Source organism: Cyprinodon tularosa, unplaced genomic scaffold, assembly GCF_016077235.1.
Source record: "Cyprinodon tularosa strain WSP-4 unplaced genomic scaffold, ASM1607723v1 ctg132, whole genome shotgun sequence".
NCBI lineage: Eukaryota > Metazoa > Chordata > Actinopteri > Cyprinodontiformes > Cyprinodontidae > Cyprinodon > Cyprinodon tularosa.
Genome location: NW_024038137.1, coordinates 142,894 through 162,280, shown reverse-complemented (window position 1 = coordinate 162,280; position 19,387 = coordinate 142,894). Strand labels below are relative to the sequence as shown.

The window sequence follows — 19,387 nt, the reverse complement described above, 5'->3', positions numbered from 1 at the left end:
TGCCTGGCCTATGATCAACTGACTTGAAAAGCCTTATTTGGATCAAGTTGGACTACATTTAAATAGATCTGAACCCGGTTGTATGAACAGTACTGGAATGAAATAGTGATTTCTAACAGATTTTTTTATTTTATTTTTTTCATGGAGCCACATTCTGAATACATTTAAATTCAATTGAAATGAGAAATAAAAGTCACACATTGTTCCTGTAAATGAATAGCAGGATGTGTCGGCTCAGTCACAACAGACACATCCTTACTCGTCTGACTTCATTGTGACCCACAGGATGTGTTCATTTTGGCTGAAGAATTGGTGGAATTCAATTTGAAAACTTTATATTTAAATTATGTTCAACTAATAAAGACATTCATAATAATAATAAAAAAAAATGCATCTCATAAAGGATTATAAAACAATGTCAAAGAATTGCTTATGTTTTAGCGCCATCTTATACTATACTTGAAATATTTTATTTTTAAAAATGACAATTTGTTGCATGTATTACATCTTTTCTAATAGATTTTCTTTTGAATATGAGTTTGGTGTCTTTGAAAACGGAAGGCCCTCTTTTCAGCACACTAATCATTAACTAACTAGATTCTCAATGAGAATAAAATCAGCACTCTTGGCAGACAAACTCTAAATATTGATATTTCTTCTGGTGAGACAAAACATGTTGATATAAGTCAGAGGTCTATATAAAACTTAAAGTTGGATCTTAAAATATACACAAGAGCTTCTCATATGGTGGAATTGTATACAACAAAACACTGATTAATGCTGTTGCGGATTTAAAGGTGTAAAGTAACCCTTTAATTTAGCTATAGGTGGGAAGACTGGCCAAAACTGAAGTAATAACAATATTAGATGAATACATGTACCTCAAGTAAAACTAAATACACTAATGAAATACATTTCATTGGCTTTGAGTAAAAATTGAACTTGGTTAAAAACAATTAGAATAATAAAAAAAACAACTTAAAAAGGTCTAATTAACTAATCAGAATATCTGATTTAATATTTTAAATAATTATGTAGATATAAAAATGAAAAATGTACCTCCAAACTTTTAGATATTACAGGAAAGAAATAAAACACATTAATAACATTGCAAAAAAAAAAAAAGTCTGGCAGAAAAAAAATAAGTATATCTATGTTTACAACATAAAACTTTTGGAAACAATACTTATAGTAAATAATGTTAGAACAATGTAAAGTACTCCAAATAGTAGAGCAGGCTGAGCAGACAGGAAAAAAAGTAGGTTTAGGTTTGTGTCAAAAGATTTTTGGTTGAAACATGCCTGATCTTTATTCAGTGAAGTAGCTAAAGGTGGATGGAGAAGCCAGAATCTGCAGTCAAGGGAGACTTTCAATACAGTGTTACTTAAGTAAAAGCGAAATGTATGATGCAGTAAAACTCTTTCTAGAAGTAAGTTTTCTTTGTAGTTTTTCCCCAAAATCTACTCAAGTAAATATAACTGAGTAAATGTAACAAGAACTTCTTTATTTACTTAATTATCTAAATCTAAGATTATGTTTCTATGGTGTATTTTTCTATATTTACAAATCTGTTTAATGTATCAGCTCTATATAGACAAATCAGACCCATCAGGGGGAGAAGAGAGCAGGAATCACACTATTACTGTATTGTTAACCAGAATCTCAATCAAATTTTAGTGAAGTTTTATATGCACAGGAGAAGGGAAATATTAATTTTGTTTGTATGAGTGGAAATATTTTTTATGCCCCTACTTGATTGCTTTCTGAAAGATAGAGAAATAGTTATAATTGCATTTATTTTCTTTCGTGAATTCAAAGTTAGGGTAAAAGCTGCATTTTTTACTCATGAGTTAGTCATCTGGTTCCCTGCAGGCCAGAGAAGACTCCAATGTTGGAAACACCAAGTTAAAAAGTAATTCATAAAATGCCAGGTCTTAAACTGGAAGTTAGCTAATTTTGTTTTCAGAATAAAAGCTCTTTTTTAAGCGAGAGAAATGTTTACACACAACTTTGGCTTTGTTCTATCCCATAAGCACTTTATTTGTCAAGTGTACACGTGATTTAGATGATGCATTAAAAATGCTACAAAAAACATTTTTGCTGTTGTTCTTTTTCCCCTTACAAAGACTAAATTAAATTTAAAGTAGTCATAAAGCATTTCAAAACAATTAAAAAGTATCTTATATTATATACACTATTAGATAGTTAAAAAAAACATGTATTTAAGATCAGGGGATAAATAATATTTTAATAAATATTATATTGTTATAGAAAATCTAATTAAAACCTTTATCTATTTCAGCTTCATACTGTTATTTTGCGCCGTAAAAAAAAAAGATCCCCACAATTTCTGAGTTTGATATTGTAATCTTGTAAATAGCTTAATTAGATTTATTTATTTGATATCTGTATTAATTACTTTGTTCATTTTAATGTCATTTGCACTGACGAAAATATACAATTGAGCTGCTTTACTTTTACTGTTGTAACCTGCTGTGCATGAACCATGATTATACATAGACTTTTTATGTAATTTTGAATTTACTATTTATTAAGCCATACAGTGATGAGTTGCTGTTGATAACGATAAAGAGGTTTACATAAAGACTGATTACTCATATTTGCTTTTTGGTCTGGCAGTCATTTTAAGTGTACAGTTCTTTTACAGGTAGGTCCAGAAAGAAATGTTAATTTTAATTAAAAATGTGGTCGAGCATCATAATCATTTAACATAAAATCGATCAAATAAAAGAAACTGATGAAGCAATTTACAAGGTTACAGTATTAAACAGTGAATGCAAAAAATTAACCTTTTTTTTTTTATCATTGCTTAACATATGCAAAAGCGGGGGGTGCTGGTCTAGTGGTTAGAGCTGCCTGCTTACCATTTGAGAAAGTTGCAATTATCCCCACAACCTCCACTCTGGGTTCCTGAGGAAAACCTTTAACCCCACACTGCTCACTGGGTGCCGCACAATGGCAGCCCACTGCTCCCCAAGGGAATGGGTCAAATGCGGAGAGTAAATTTCCCCATTGTTGGACAACAAAGGGATTTATAAAATGATTCATTCAGAGGCGTAGCCAGAAAATTTTAATAAGGGTGGCCAGGCAATAATTATTGTAAACTGAGGGGAGGCCAAAAGCAGATAGGTGCCAGAACCTCAGGGTCAATCTACACTTTTCAGCAGGAATGACCAGTGTCCTACCATGACTGTGAAGCTGATCCCAGTGGGAAATTAGTCCCTAACTCTGTAGGGGCAGTGATAGCCATGACAGTCCAGGGATTGACTGCAGTTCTACTATTAGGCGCCTTGGTCAAGATCAATGACCGGTGTATCTGACATGTAACAACCATACCATGCATATTGCTTTAGGTTAATAGACTACATTAAGTAGGCTATGTATGCTTGCAAAACTAGACTACTGATTGCTACAATTGAACAAATACTTTTATAAAAAAGTATTTAGAAATGCAGATTTTATTAAATCTTGGACACTTTATCAATGCAAAACCAAAATGGAAGGTTGTTATTATTGGGGTGACGGTAGTTCAGTTACCTGTTTGAGTGCCCACCCCTTTTCTCTCAGGCGCTGTGATGAAGACACTTTGCCTACTGTTGGTGGTTAGACGGCTTGATATTGTTGTTGGTATGGCAGCCTCACTTCAGTCAGCGTGCCCCAGGGCAGCTGTGGCTATGGTACAGTTTACCACCATAAGTGCATGAATGACTGATTTTAGTGTAAAATGCTTTTGGGTCCCCAGACCTCATATAAAATACATGCCATTTACCACTGATACAAATTAATCACTGCTCTTTCAGACCCTTAAAAAACTTTTTTTTTATGTCAGGAAGAATTTGAAGATGGAAAGTTGTCAGAATATGCAAGAAAATGCATTAAAGTGTTTTATTACTCTAAAGAGAAATAAACAACATCAAACTTATCTGTCCCTTCATATTATTGCAAGTGCTGCGTAAATCAAGTGCATTTAGATGTTTTTTGTTTTTTTTAAATAGAAAGTTGCCAAAAAGGCGACACTTATTTTGAAAGGTAAACCGGAACAGACACCCTTCCTCAGGGCCGACTTCACAGTGACGGCAGGAATGGCGGCTATGATTACTAGAGGAAGGAGCCCCAAGACCCTGAAACTTTACTTCTAACGGCCCAGTGGAAGAGTCTGCCTCGGGCAAGGATCAGAAACAGCATCCTGCCGAAGATCCAGGGGAGAGGAAGTCCTGTACTCCGAGACCAACGCGGCTCATGTCCGGATCGAGGAGGTGGACGCACTTTGCTAGTTTAGCCCGCTGTTCGTGCTGCTGACTTTGATTCAAGGTAGCCGTGTTAGCGGCTGGCCACTTTGGCTTGGCTGCCCAACAAGTTAACCAACAGTGTGAAAGCTATCAATAGCTGGGGAACCGTGCTGGGGTCTGCGTTGTTTTACGGCGTTAGGGACGCTGAGGGTGAACGGGGAGCACAGTTTAACTGCTAACCTCACCGTTAGCCCAGTCAGGATCCTGAAGTCTCATCCGTTTTTGGATCCTGCCCCAGCCATTGGCTAAGGGGGCTAATCAACCAGCTAGTCCGCTTTCCAGCTTCTCTAGTCACAACCATGGAAAGTCTAACGCTGAGTGATGTCGAGCAGAAATACTACTCGGACTTGTTCATCTACTGCGACACGGACAACACCAAAAAAGTGGCTTCTAATGGGAGAGTTCTTGACCTTTTCCGGGCGGCCCAGCTACCCAGTGAAGTTGTCCTCCAGGTAAGCTAACCACAGACAGGTAGCAGTTTGTTCAACTCTCTGCCCCCTTTGGCTAAGAGGCTGTATGTTGCTTTAGTAGCCGTTTAGACTGATGTTATACAAGGTTTGCTGTCAGAGTGATGACCTGAGGTTAGCCAGGCAGGTTAGCAAAGCTGCGCAGCGAGGGACACACCTTCCTCCGGCTAAAGTTAGCCCAACTATTAGGCTCTAAACCAGCTTCTAAGCTCACAACCACTAAATATCACCCCTCAAATCAACAAGCCTTAATAATGATATATGAAGTCAACAAAATAAGTCAATTATTTAAAAGATACAATGGAAACACAACCAACTTGGTAAAAATATTCTGTCAGGTTTGGGCTCCTTTTTACAGTATGTTGAAATAATAATAATAAACTAATGAAGGTACTAACCAGTCGGACTAGTGACCATAAAATATCTGTATCATTACAAAAAGTATCTACATTTTAAGTTCTTTAAGACGTAAATGGCTGTTAGAAAGTTTTTTTTTAGATGTTTTTGAATTTGAAGCTCATAAAAATATGGATAATATTTTATTTTTTTTTTATCTTTAGAAAGGTAAAAACAACGTTTATGGAATTTTCACTAGTTATAGTGCTGGTTGATAAGTAAACCTTCATATTTTGTGGATAAAAAAACAAAACTTATTTTGTAACAATACACTGATATCGACTATGTATCCAACCCAAAGTTAGCAGCCTCACAGAGATGCCATTTATACCCTCGAAACTGCAGTTTGGATTTAATACAAGTGATGCTCCTCAATATCATTGATTTTTCAACTAGAAATAATTCCAAACTTAACAAATTTTTACTTTTTATACAAGGAAGGGAAAAGTTTTTTTGCTGTTTTTTTTCCTTCTTTTTTTCCCCCCAGACAGCTGACTGGCAGTGCTCGGCAACATGTGGGGGAGGAGAAGCACTGATACTCTCCTCCCTACAGAAAGGGGGAAAAACCTGCTCTCACTCTCTGGCATTTCATTTAGAAGTATTTTTAACTAAGTCAAGGCTTTTAAAGGACAATATATCAGATTGCAAGACTTTTTTTTTTTTTTTAAGTCTCAAAAAAGGCAATTTCTAACTGTTTTTAGGAAAGAGTAGACTTAAACTTTATAGTCATTACACTGTCAAGAGTACAGAGCAACGAAATGAACTCTCTGCATTTAACCCGTCCCCTTAAGGAGCAGTGGGCTGCCATTGTGGGGCGCCCGGGAAGCAGTGTGGAGTTAAGGGTCTTGCTTAGGGACCCAGAGTGGCAGTCTGTGGGAGCGGGGATTCAACTCAGAACCTCTGGATTCCAAGCGCAATGCCCTAACCACTAGGTCACCACCTCCCCATTAGAATAGTCCGAATCTGTATAATGAAAGCATGTTTTTTTGTGCTTTCATCCATTGTAAAAAAACAACCTGATGTTCCCATCAGACTTTGCGCATCACATCACTGTCCACTCTTTCCTCCCTTTTTCCTCCACGGAAACCTGCCTCCCATTTTCTGGGTTGAGCTGACATGCTGAGCTCACAGGCTGTATGTCACAGTGTGCACTTGTTAATGTAACAGTAATGGAGCAGCATCAACTATAACAGCCCGCTCAGCTAGAGTCACACAGACTTTTCTTTATTATCTCTCAGATGTATTCTGACCCTCAAGGCTTTAATCAATCAATCTACCTGGAAAAGTTTCCGGCACCTATCCTTAGAGATACTTTAAGGGCTTATTTCTTCATAAAGTCTCTAAATTTTTTTGTCATTCTTCTTGAACAATGTGATACATTTTAGGTACAGGGCAGCTTTTCCAGTGATCCACCTTTTGAATTATGTGTTCCTTAATAAGGTTAAACAGATTGTTTAACCTGAGTGTTAAACACTTTTTCTGTTGATGACACCCATTACAACTAAGATTTAACACGACCTTTAGTATATAAAATGCTTGAAAAGTACCCTATTGTATTAAGTTTAATGAAATTATATAATCATTATACACATTAAGTTAGAGTCATATTTATGGATTGTTTTGTAATTGTTTTTGTCGGTTTCTAAACTAGCAGCTGTAACAAAGAACATGCAGCAGATTTTTGCTGTTATGTTTGATAGTCCTGGAAAAAAACAGATGAGTTCATCAGTCCCATTTCTTTTATCCCTTAGCTTTGTTCTACTAGCTCAAAATCTAATATTCCAGTCCTATTAGTCCCAAGACTCCAAATTAAGATGCTCACTGTGTTTGACTTGGACAAGGAAAGGCTAATGCGATTAATATCCACAGTGTTTGTGGTTTCTGTTTTCAGATTGTCAAACAAACTTTGTGTTGCAACCCACTAAGGCAATACTTGCAAGGCGCTAAAGACACTGCCATGTCTACCGGTGTTCATTTTCTATGCAAACACTGTTGCATTTCTGGCTGCATGGATTTATTGAGGAACTCCTCAGTTTTTCTCTCGTTGTACGAATCAGACATGTTAAGAGTTTTAACCACCTTAAGATTTGACTCGTAGGTGCACACATAGAGATGATAGGAGAGCATCAGCAGTTTTTTTCCTCCCATAATCCTCTTTAATGCTTGTTTTTTTCGGTTAACCTTATAGTCCTGAGTTGCCTGGTTCAGCTGCAGCAGCCCATTCTTGTGACTTTTTGTCTCTCGGCAGGCCAGTATTTTCTGTTAGTGAGTCAGCATCTTTCTCAAGGTCAACAAGGGGAGGCTGTGTGGTCGAAGAATCGGCCAGCGTTGTAACTCCATACTGGGCACAGTGTCATGTTGTAACAGGCTGAAAAAAAGGGGCTGTTGCTCTATATGCTCACTCACACACACACACCCACACACACACACACATACACACACACACTTAGATTAGGTCCTTTGTCAGCACTCCATGGATCACTCAGCTGTTGTGGTTCCCAGTCATGAAGGACTCCAACTTAAAGTGTTATTCTCACGTTATGAACTTGAACTCCCCTGATATATCAGACTGCTACAGTTTGCGTTTCTGGCCACACTGTATCGGAGGAAAACTTGCGCATTTCAGAAATTTTTCAGGTTTCTTACGAGTTCTCTTATCTGCACACCCTGAAGGTTATAAAAAACAACAAATGTGCAACAATCGGGTTGTATTTGGGATCTTCACAGACAAAAAAAGAAAAAGCAAGCCATGATAAGCAATTTTTGATAGAAACAGAAGTTGAACTGCCCAAGGTGTGGATTCTCTGAAGGAAGTCCAGCTTCAGCTGAACACAATAATGTTAACTGTTCCTCCTTATCGCCATATGTGTGGGTTTAGATCACAGAGTTATGCGGAGCCACTCGGCTGGGTCACTTCGGACGGAGTCAGTTCTACATCGCATTGAAGCTCATCGCCATCGCCCAGTCTGGGTTACCCCTGAGGGTGGAAAGCCTTAATTCGGGTGAGTCAAAGCATGAATATTCTTATTGTTAGCGTGTAGCTTTTTTACTAAAGCTTTCCTTTATTTTTGCAAGTGGTGCAGGAATACACAACAGTTCTCCCCTTCTTGGGATTTAAAACATCACAAATAAGCAGAATAATATTAACAGTTGTTTTTTTTTCCTGAAACGTGATACTTTATGAAGAAAAATATTTAAAAATCCTGTTAGTCTTCCTGTCCCTCCCCCCATCCATCCACTCTGCATCAACCCATCTCCACTTCCTGTTTTTTTTTCTTCTTCTTTGGTCACATTTAAAACCTTGCCATTGATGAAACTGCTATCCATCAATCTAAAATAAACCTTTGTGTTTTATTTTAAACGCACAGTTACACACTGCTGTTTTATTTAGTGTTAAAGGGGAACACCAGTTTTTTTACATTGGGCCCTTGATTTTACGTTATTACATCATGTTCTACTCACCCATATGAGTTTTGTGTCATTTGGAGCTGTTCTGAAGATATTTCATTAGGTTATATCCAATTAACGTCTTCCTAAGGGCAATGAGTTGAAGGCACAAACTAAACTGTTCATAATTTATTATTTATGGTATGCCAGCATTCATAACATGTAGGCGAATCACTGTCTCAGACACCGCGGTTATATTTTTTATATTTTTTTTTAAAACAAAGCGGCGTGTGTGAAAAGGGCTGTGCAATATGACCTAAGGTCAATATCACAATAAATTGGGCAATTTTACCTCAATAAATGCTCCCCCTCCTTTATCAGAAATAAAGGGATGTGCAGAAAATTAAATCTAAATCGGAACATATTACTTTCAATTAAATATTAAAGTTTTGTACCCATTTGGGTTTAAAGGAGAATTCCGGTTTTTAACACTTTTAGCCCATTTACTGTAGTGTCCAGGATGAAATCGAATGATCGACACCAAAATTTTGACAGTTGGTCCTGTCTCTGCTTTTTGGCTCATTTAGAATCCACCTCTGGCTGCTTCAGAATGGCTTCCATAGAGCATGTTCGATAATGTCCTTAAAACAACCTTAAACGTTCTTTTTTTTAAATATGCTACTCACCGGGTCGTCAGCGCTGTTCAATGACGTTCCAAAAAAGTTTCGTAAAGAAAAAACGTTCCTGTAGTGTTTTATTTAGCATTTTGTAAATCCCATTGAGTTCTGTTGGAATAGTCAATATTCCCCTGCCACCGGAAACGGAAATGGGGCCTGTTTACACAGTTGTAGTCTTTTCGCTTCACTCTGTGTACTCCGACGTCGAGAATCAAGAATCCACCTTTCGTATTCCATTTTCAGAGTTTTTTAAAGTGTTTAACAGAGACGTTAGCACCTCGACGTCGGAGTACAAAGAGTGAAGCGAAAAGACTACAACTATGCGTAAACAGGCCCCATTTCCGTTTCCGGTGGCAGGGAAAGGTTGTTTTAAGGACATTATCGGACATGCTCTATGCAAGCCATTCTAAAGCAGCCAGGGGGGGATTCTAAATGGGCCAAAAAGCAGAGACAGGACCAATTGTCAAAATTTTGGTGTCGATCATTCGATTTCATCCTGGACACTACAGAAAATGGGCTAAAAGTGTTAAAAACCGTAATTCTCCTTTAAACATTAAACAATTTCTCATTGAACAGGAGGAGAAAAATGATAACTCTTTTAATAATGATAATAAAACTTTATTGATCTTGCATTGAGGAAGTTTACCTGTGCATTTAACCCATCCCCTTGGGGAGTAGTGGGCTGCCATTGTGTGGCGCCTGGAGAGCAATGTGAGGTTAAAGGTTTTGCTCAGGAACAGAGTGGAGGCTATGGGCATCCACTCTTGCAAACATTTTTGTGCAATGGAGCCTTTTAGTGGCTGTAAGTGGTAGAGGTTAGATGTGTTACTTCAGTTAGTCCCGACAGTTTTCAGACAAACTTTGCATTTCGTGTTCTTTTGCTCAACATCTATGGTGTAATTTTGGTGCCAACGAACCGAGTGTGCAGTGAGAACAATGTGCATCGTAACTGATGTAACTTCATTTACGGCTGTTAGACGCTTCTTCACTGGGCTCATCTGCCATTCTCTGTGTTTACACTTCTGATTGGATCTGCGGAGTCCCGTGATAAGACACATAATGTAGTATCTTAAAGGGGAAGTAAATATCAGCCATCAGCGCACACAGGAAATATGGCAGAATTAAGTTTATTTATTTTACAGACATGGGAAAATTGTCGCCAGTTATTGTAGTGAATGACAGACAGAGTAAAGATCCGGTTTATCGCCCAGGCCTACAAACTAATGCATACAGGTGCTGGTCATAAAATTAGAATATCATGAAAAAGTAGATTGATTTCAGTAATTCCATTTAAAAAGTGAAACTTGTATATTATATTCATACATTACATACAAACTCATATATTTCAGATGTTTATTTTGTTTAATTTTGATGATTACAAATGACAACAAATGAAAATCTCAAATTCATCATATCAGAAAATTAGAATATTACTGAAGCCAATAAAAACAAAGGATTTATAGAAATGTTGGCCAACTGAAAAGTATGAACATGAAAAGTATGAGCATGTACAGCACTCAGTATTTAGTTGGGCCTCCTTTGGCCTGTATTACTGCAGCAATGCGGCGTGGCATGGAGTCGATCAGTCTGTGGCACTGCTCAGGTGTTATGATAGCCCAGGTTGCTCTAATAGTGGCTTTTAGCTCTTCTGAATTGTTGGGTCTGGTGTATTGCATCTTCTTCTTCACAATACCCCATAGATTTTCTATGGGGTTAAGGTCAGGAGAGTTTGCTGGCCAATTAAGAACAGGGATACCATGGTCCTTCAACCAGGTACTGGTAGCTTTGGCACTGTGTGCAGGTGCCAAGTCCTGTTGGAAAATGAAATCTGCATCTCCAAAAAGTTGGTCAGCTGCAGGAAGCATGAAGTGCTCTAAAACTTCCTGGTATGTGGCTGCGTTGACCCTGGACCTCAGAAAACACAATGGACCAACACCAGCAGATGACATGGCACCCCAAACCATCACTGACTGTGGAAACTTTACACTGGACTTCAAGCAACGTGGATGAAGTGCCTCTCTTCTTTTCCTCCAGACTCTGGGACCTTGATTTCTAAAGGAAATGCAAAATTTACTTTCATCAGAGAACATGACTTTGGACCACTCACCAGCAGTCCAGTCCTGTTTCTCTTTAGCCCAGGCAAGACGCTTCTGACGCTGTCTGTGGTTCAAGAGTGGCTTGACACAAGGAATGCGACAGCAGAAACCCATGTCTTTCATACGTCTGTGTGTGGTGGTTCTTGAAGCACTCACTCCAGCTGCAGTCCACTCTTTGTGAATCTCCCCCACATTTTTGAATGGGTTTTGTTTCACAATCCTCTCCAGGGTGCGGTTATCTCTCTTGCTTGTACACTTTTTTCGACCACATCTTTTCCTTCCCTTCGCCTCTCTATTAATGTGCTTGGACACTGAGCTCTGTGAACAGCCAGCCTCTTTAGCGATGACCTTTTGTGTCTTGCCCTCCTTGTGCAAGGTGTCGATGGTCGTCTTTTGGACAACTGTCAAGTCAGCAGTCTTCCCCATGATTGTGTAGCCTATAGAACTAGACTGAAAGACCATTTAAAGGCTTTTGCAGGTGGTTTGAGTTAATTAGCTGATTAGAGTGTGGCACCAGGGGCCATCAATTTTGAACCTTTTCACAATATTCTAATTTTCTGATATGATGAATTTGAGATTTTCATTTGTTGTCATTTGTAATCATCAAAATTAAACAAAATAAACATCTGAAATATATGAGTTTGTATGTAATGTATGAATATAATATACAAGTTTCACTTTTTAAATGGAATTACTGAAATCAATCTACTTTTTCATGATATTCTAATTTTATGACCAGCACCTGTATTTGTGATACAGGACAAAAACGAGACATGATTTTATCATGTTTCTTCAGTTGAAAGGATTTGGATGTATATGTAACTATCTACATTTATTTTACCCCTACATGAAGTCAATTTAAGGTTGTCTAGTTTGTAGGTTGAGGCCTTATTTTTCCAGCATGTTTATTTTGAACCAGTAGTGTAGCTATTGCCAGTCAACTGGTCCCAGATGGATGTGTGCTGCAAATAACTGGATACCCGGTTTTGGAGAGAAAATTTATAATTTTCAGAGAGAAATCTATTGGATATTAAAAATAAGGAACATTCTCAACAGTTTTCTGAACCAAAGGTTTTAATGTTGAAGAAATGATTAGAGAAAAATCCTCTATAAAACTCATCTAAACAGCTGGAGTTGTAATTGCAGAGAAAAGTGCTATCCCCCAAGACCTTTTACTCAACACACTCATCTCTGTCTCATAATTATGCACTTTGCGTTGGTCTTTCACAAGAATCAGAAAACAAATAACACATTTTTGCAATTGCAACATAGAGGAAATAAAATAAACAATGCATGTTTTGCAAGTTTGAACATTTTTGCAAATTTACAGTAAGCGCTGCTGGTTTACGCCAAAATAATAGTTTTCTCCTTGCCTCAGAAACAGAAGTTTTCACATTCGTTCTTGTGTTAAGTTACTTGTTGGGGCCCTGTAGTATTGCAACATCCTGCAATGATTTCATAAATTGATGAACATTTGCTGAAGCACACCGACCACTTCCTGTTGCTATAAAAGGACACATTACGCAATAAAAAGTTTATTAACTCTATGGATGCAGTTTGGATTGATGGACTTAAGTTGCTGAAATGATAGTTGCGTTTCATTTTCCAAGGATTCCGAGGTTTCTAAAGACGGAGCATAAGACTGTTGTGTATAAAGGGGGATTGGATACATTTAAACCTGGTTTGCAGTGTGACAGAAAGGAGTTCTTCAAGCCTTCCCTTCAGAATCCAGGAAATCTAATTTCACCAATTTAAGCCAACAAAAGAGATCATAAATATTTTCTCTGGAGTTCAGTCCATATTTTCTTGTTAACTCTTGGAGAGCTGAAAGAGCCATGGTATGACATGCACAAAAAAGCTCAGAAAGATTCCTCCCATTTACTCTTATAAGTATCAGATCACCAGAAGGAACAATCGGAGATGAAAGTATAATCAGGTTATTCATCCAAATGGAGCATAAGTGCCTAAAATGGATATAAGGTTTTTTTAAATTGGTTCAGCACATTTTAATAAAAACATTGTTGTGCTTTACTATTGCTGAATATTGTGATTATTTTATGTACTTTAAAAATAATCCAAACTGCTGAGGTTATACAAACACAGATTATGTATATTATATTTCATGAATGCAACTTGTCTACTTTGATGCAATTCTGATTTAATAAAGTCATGCAGCATATAGGATAGCATCTCCAGATACCCTATTACCAGAGAAAAATAGGCAGGGAAACATGCAGGCAATCAGCTTCTCTGTATAGAACGCCTGAAAAGCTGCAGCAGGACATGCAGAGAAAGCAAAAAAATATTAATCCATTTTTTTCTGCACCAATTCTTTCTTTAACCTTACATGAAGCTGTTGCCTGCCACTTTAAATGAGATATATTATTTGAGCCACTAAAAATTATCCTCAAGGATAGCTGCAGTCTAGCTTCTCAGCCAAATGCTTCATTAATGTCTAGAGCAAAAATTCATGGCACTTGCAATTGAAAATCCTGCAAGATATTGTGTCCATGCAGTCCTTGTGATCTTACTGGATAAAAACTGTGGTTTGAATTTCATGAATCAACATAAACATTTTTTGATTGCTGCAATCAGTGTATAAACACCATTTCTAAAAGGTAAAAAGGCTAACTCTAGTAACCGATCCCGTTTACTCATAATTATTGTCCAAATCCATCCATATATTGTCTTCTGTTTATTTAAGGTTGACTCACAAGTGTAGAAAGTTTCAGACGTTCCTTTCTCAAATGGGACATTCCTGCTCTTTTCGGGGGATCACAAGATGTTTCCAGGCTATAATAGTTATTTTGCCTCTTAAGGGAAGTTAGGTTCACCATGATCACAAGAACGGCATCAACCAACAGAGCAGCAGATGCTGTGTTACTGGAGAGGGAGCTATGTTGGCAGAATGGCTGAACATGAGTGGGAAAACCTTTCATCCACAAGTTTCTCCTCTTCTTCTTATTTATTTATTTATTTTTTTCAGTTTAAAGTTAATGTAAGCCATGGTTAATAAGTCAGTTAATAAGGTTAATAGGTCAGTTGTTCTAATATTCATTGTTGTTGACTATTACTCTATATTTGGGTAAAATATTTGATTCAGTCTTTGCTAAAATAGCACTACGACTGCAACTAACGATTATTTTGCAAAGCTATTAATCCGATTAATTGTTTCAGCCCTAAATTGCACCATATTAAATCAGGGATAAATGTGTGGTTAGGGCTGAAACAATTAATCGGATTAATTGTTTATTGAAATAATTGTCAACTATTTTAGTAATCGATCAATTGTTAACTGGAGTATAGAGACTCTAAAACATACCTTTAGCTGGCAGAGTAACCCACTTAGAACAGTAATTATAGCAAAAAATATATAGACATTTTGCCTTTAAGATTAAAAAAAAAGTTTTCTCTTAATATGCTTCCTCCAGAACTCCTCAGGTGGAAAAGTTTGAGTTTCAGCTGAGTTTCATTTCATTTAAAAACAATTTCCTTTTAGGAATCTTTGTCTATCCGATTATTAATCGATTTATCGAAAATAATAACCAACAGATTAATCAATTTGCAAAGTAACCGTTAGTTGCAGCCCTATCATGGGTTATTTCTCAGAGCTGCAAAATCAGTATCCTATCAGATATGAAATAAATTAATTAAGAGGAACAGAGGGAAGGAGCAGACTCTGGCTTGACCCCGAGAGAGACCCCCACTTGTTTCTGATAGGGGGTAGCAAAAAATCTATCCAGATCAATACATAAATAAAATTAATGATTCATTTACATTGATGCCAAATTAAAACATCGATTAAAATCATCTTTAAGATGCACCTTTATTTTGAAATTCACAAGGCATGAGAATAGTTAACAGGTGATCTAATACTACTGTTTTTGATGCAAATATCTTGTTAGATTTAAAGATCTGTTTTTGTGAAGCTAATATAGATGATTATGTTAGATGGGTGGGTGATATTGCAATATATATATATTAATCACAGACTTGTTCATTGAACTGAATAGAAATCGTACAAGTCCATTTTTGCACCATAAATATTTGTCTTTACAATGCTCTGCACTTCCATATCGATGCGTTTTGCACCATGTTTTTCTCCCACGATGTTTACATCTAATCACTGCTGAACTTTATGAAATGAAAATGTTATTTTCACTGCTAAGCTGCTGCTCATTTACTGTCTGAAAGCTGCACAAAACGAAATTTTATTTTGTAGACACTGCGTATACAAAATGACAATAAAACTTGTCTTAATTATTGCCGTCCGAACAGATCGATAGAACATCGCATTTTGATAAAGGTGGTTTAATGTCTGGCTGGAAAGTCTGCCCTGAAATAAAAAGGAGCTGACTCTAAATCTAAGCCACTTCTCACTCACTTGTGAACTTTCTCTACAGTTTGCTGCATCTCATCCCTCATTGTTAACGGGAGGTAATAATAATGTTAAACTAGAATTTGCATAAAAGCATTTTGTGGTTTTAAAAGGCAAAAATCACTTTAATCTTTTTATAGTCTTTCATCTCAATAACAAAAAATCAGTTTACATTTAATGCTGCTATCTGTCATGCAGTGTTTGATGTTCAATTTCCATCAGATTATAGCTACATTTTTTATAATACAGGAATTAAGTGAGTGGAATATGGGGATTTTTTTTGTCTTTTTTTTTAAACAACTTTTCAATGTTTGTCTCTTTTACATCAAAGGGTCAAATGGGTCTCAGGCCTCACGTGTTTTTATGGTCCATAATTCAGACATTATAAACACATTTATGATTAGTTAAGTTTTTGCCGTTCTCCTTTTTTTTTTTTAAGAATAATGCTCTAAAGAAGGAACACCGTATGACGTCGGACACCATCAGGAACTAAAGCACATACCAGGCTCCATGTTTTGCTGTTACCTCTTAACTTCATACAACGAAGCTCAGTAAAACAGATCTGCGTGTTTTATTTTGAGGAAGCAAGAATCTACACACTGTTCCCGTTTTATGGCTTTCCTCGCTTTTTACAAGCTACGCTATCGTCAGCTGATGGCTGTAACTGTGTGACTCAGCTCGAACCAAAGACACACAGGGCACGGAAACATTTCCGCTGCCTGTGAAAATGGATGTTTGAATTAATTCTGCTGTGTGTTAAGGAACCTAGATTGAGGTTTGTTTGAATCAAAATTTCTGATTTTTTTATTGTGACTTCTTTAATAGTCAAAGATCTTCCGCTGCCCCGGTTCGTGGTGGGAAAGAACGAAGCAGAAGCGAGACATGCAGCTCTGTACCAGGATGCAGACAGCCAGGGCTTATACCCGGCCGCTGGAACGGCTTTAATACCCCGACCACCTGGCAGGGGTCACCAGAACAAGAAAGCCCCCCCCTCCTCCACTTCGCTTCCAGCCCATGAGGTCATCCAGCCCCTGGCACCCAGCATAGAAACTCAGGTTGGTAACTATGCTCCTCCTTTAAGAAAACAATCTTTTACTTCTCAATTTGTTCATATTGCATCATCTACGATCCAGAAGATATAAAGACATGATGATTCTCCTTTTGATAATAATAGCCATATTTATTTTAAAGACCCTTATACTGCAGCTCAACTCTGCAATCAGTGGGTTCCTACTACTCTGTGCGTGCTTGGTGATTTGTAGCTCAAATTAGTTTCTGTTCTGCCGTGGGTGCTAACTTGCCAATCGCATGAATAGATCTTTTGCATGCTGGTTATCTTTGCACTTTAGTTTTGAAATGCTCATTCATGGTCGGCTTGAACATCCCACATGGTAGATGAAGCAGATTATGTTGATTTTACTACTTTTCGTAGCTTATTTTCTTCACATGTGCTGCGCCTGTAGAGAAGCAATGTGTGGAATTTATGATAGGACCTAAAAGATTATTATTATTATAAAACCTATGCATTTCTGAAAATATGTTTTCTATTGGAATATGATTCCTAGCCTGAAACCACGTCCCCGGTCATCTCACCCCACCAGTCTCCCCCCACCTCCCCTCACTCCTGGAGGAAGCACAAACGGCAACACAGTGGAGGGAACACAGACAGGCAGCAAGTGGTGGCTGCGAGCGGAGCTGTGTGGACGCAGTTCAGAGAGCCGCAAACAGGTGACGGCCACACAATCTGTCAGCATGTGTTTAATTTGGGGGGTGTATGTGTCTTTTTTTTTTTTATGCCTTCATGTGGTTCCTCCCCTCCAGGGCCTGGAACAGGTGATGGCATGTGGTCGTCCCACTCGCCCCCTCCTCTTCCAAGCCAAGAAAGCTGGGTCAGTTTTACAGCAGACACCCCGCCCTCCAGCACGCTTCCAGCAATGCACCCGTCATCAGTCCAGGTAGAGCAGCTGAACTAGACCCGTGTCATTCATACACATCAATTTCGTGTAGAGCAGGGAATTAAATAGTTTTTAAACAATCTTTAAAATTAGCTTTCTATAAGTTTGGAAAAAGAAAAGGGTGTCATCCTCAGGAGGTGTACGGATGAACATGTTTCGAATTTATCTCTAAATCTAAACACATGAAGATTGTTTGTGTGTGGAACTAAGAGCTCAGTGCTCTGCTCCATCTAGAAACTTTCTCAGTGGACGTGGATACATTCTCCCACCTATCACAAAAAAATCAGCTTTTTGTGAAAAGATAAGATGGAAAAAAATGTAAATATTAGTCTTTATTATGTAGATACCTTCACAATGAGACAATTGAAAAAGGAAGCTGGAGAAAACAATAGCTTAGTGTCAGCATTTTCCAAACGTAATTGGGTGCATAGCTCGCTCTTTAAGTAACTTATTTACTCACCTGAAATGATGTCAAGTTGAAGGTAAAAGTCCCTGGGATTGCAGGAATATCAAACGAGATGGGATTTCCCAGCAGCTTCACACATATGGTGCCTTCAGGTTAAACTTTTACTCAGGGCTCTGCAGTACATTACTAATTCATTATTGCAGTTTGGCTGTGTGCAATATGAATATTTTGAAGAGCTGCCTTAACTTAAACATGTTAGCTAATTATAAGTACATAGTCGCTCTTTATGCCTGCAATGTTTTAGTGACGTGTGTTTGGTTCAGCATAATATGTTTTATGATGTAAAAGTTTATTTAGATGTTAAGGAAATTAAACTAAGTTGTCTTATTCTCAAGCAGCAGACGTTGGCTACAACGTTTTTTTTTTTTATAAAACCTGGTTTTAGAAATGAAAACAATTATTGCAATTTTCTTAATCTCCTAGGTAGACGGCTTGATATTTAGTGTACGTTCTCTATAAACTCCATCCATCCATCCATCCATCCATCCATCCACCCATCCATCCATCCATCCATCCATCCATCCATCCATCCATCCATCCCAGTTTTTTTTTCCTTATACCCATTTGTTGCTTATCGCTCAGCCTCCCCCTTTTTTTTCCATCCATCTGTTCATCCCTCAGTTCATCCTTTATCAAATTGGTTTCTGCAGGTTTCATTAATAACGCCTGGCTACTGCTGAAATTCGTAGCATTCATAAGAAATATAAGCAGAAGGAAATTAAGAAATCTGGAAAATTTTTGTTGTAAATGAACATTCAGAAAGAAATATTGTAAATGTAACACTATACTAATGTAAACAATAATTGGTTGTAGTACTTAATTGTCTGGCATTTCTTCAAAAAATAAATACAGCAGTGTAGGTCAAATTATGGCAGAGGTTTCTCCGTACTGTAAGAATCTGTCCTCAAACTGAGATCCCAATCTTCTTTCATTAGTTGAAAAGACAGCAGCAGTTCCTGCAAACCACACTTGTGACTTTAAAAACCAGTCAGCATTTCATACCCCTGCTTTGTCAGCCGATGCCTTTAAACTGAAACTCATGTGCTGACTCAAATAAAGGCTCATGGGTCTAATTTTAGCCAGTTCCATTTTTAGTCTGTTACATCATTTTCGAGACACAGAAATCAGCTCCCGACTTTAGGGCAGTGATTATTTTTTTTATTTTTAAAAAAGTGACATTTACTGTGTTTTTGCTTTGGTAGTTTTAATTTCTTTTTAGTATTTCCAGCAGAATGAAAATAAATGGAGTTCTGTT

The 19,387-nt window shown here is 37.5% G+C and overlaps 1 protein-coding gene across 1 annotated transcript in view; it reads left to right on the top strand.

The window, feature by feature from the left end:
* Positions 1-4,058: 4,058 nt before the first annotated feature.
* The window catches only part of reps1 (RALBP1 associated Eps domain containing 1), a 30,009-nt gene continuing 14,680 nt past the window's right edge, over positions 4,059-19,387 (top strand). Inside the window, exons 1-5 of the mRNA XM_038277521.1 lie at positions 4,059-4,762; positions 8,052-8,175; positions 16,537-16,766; positions 17,277-17,439; positions 17,533-17,666. Of these exons, the coding sequence (XP_038133449.1) occupies positions 4,610-4,762; positions 8,052-8,175; positions 16,537-16,766; positions 17,277-17,439; positions 17,533-17,666 (804 nt within the window). The 5' untranslated portion in view covers positions 4,059-4,609. The remainder of the gene's footprint in view (positions 4,763-8,051; positions 8,176-16,536; positions 16,767-17,276; positions 17,440-17,532; positions 17,667-19,387) is intronic.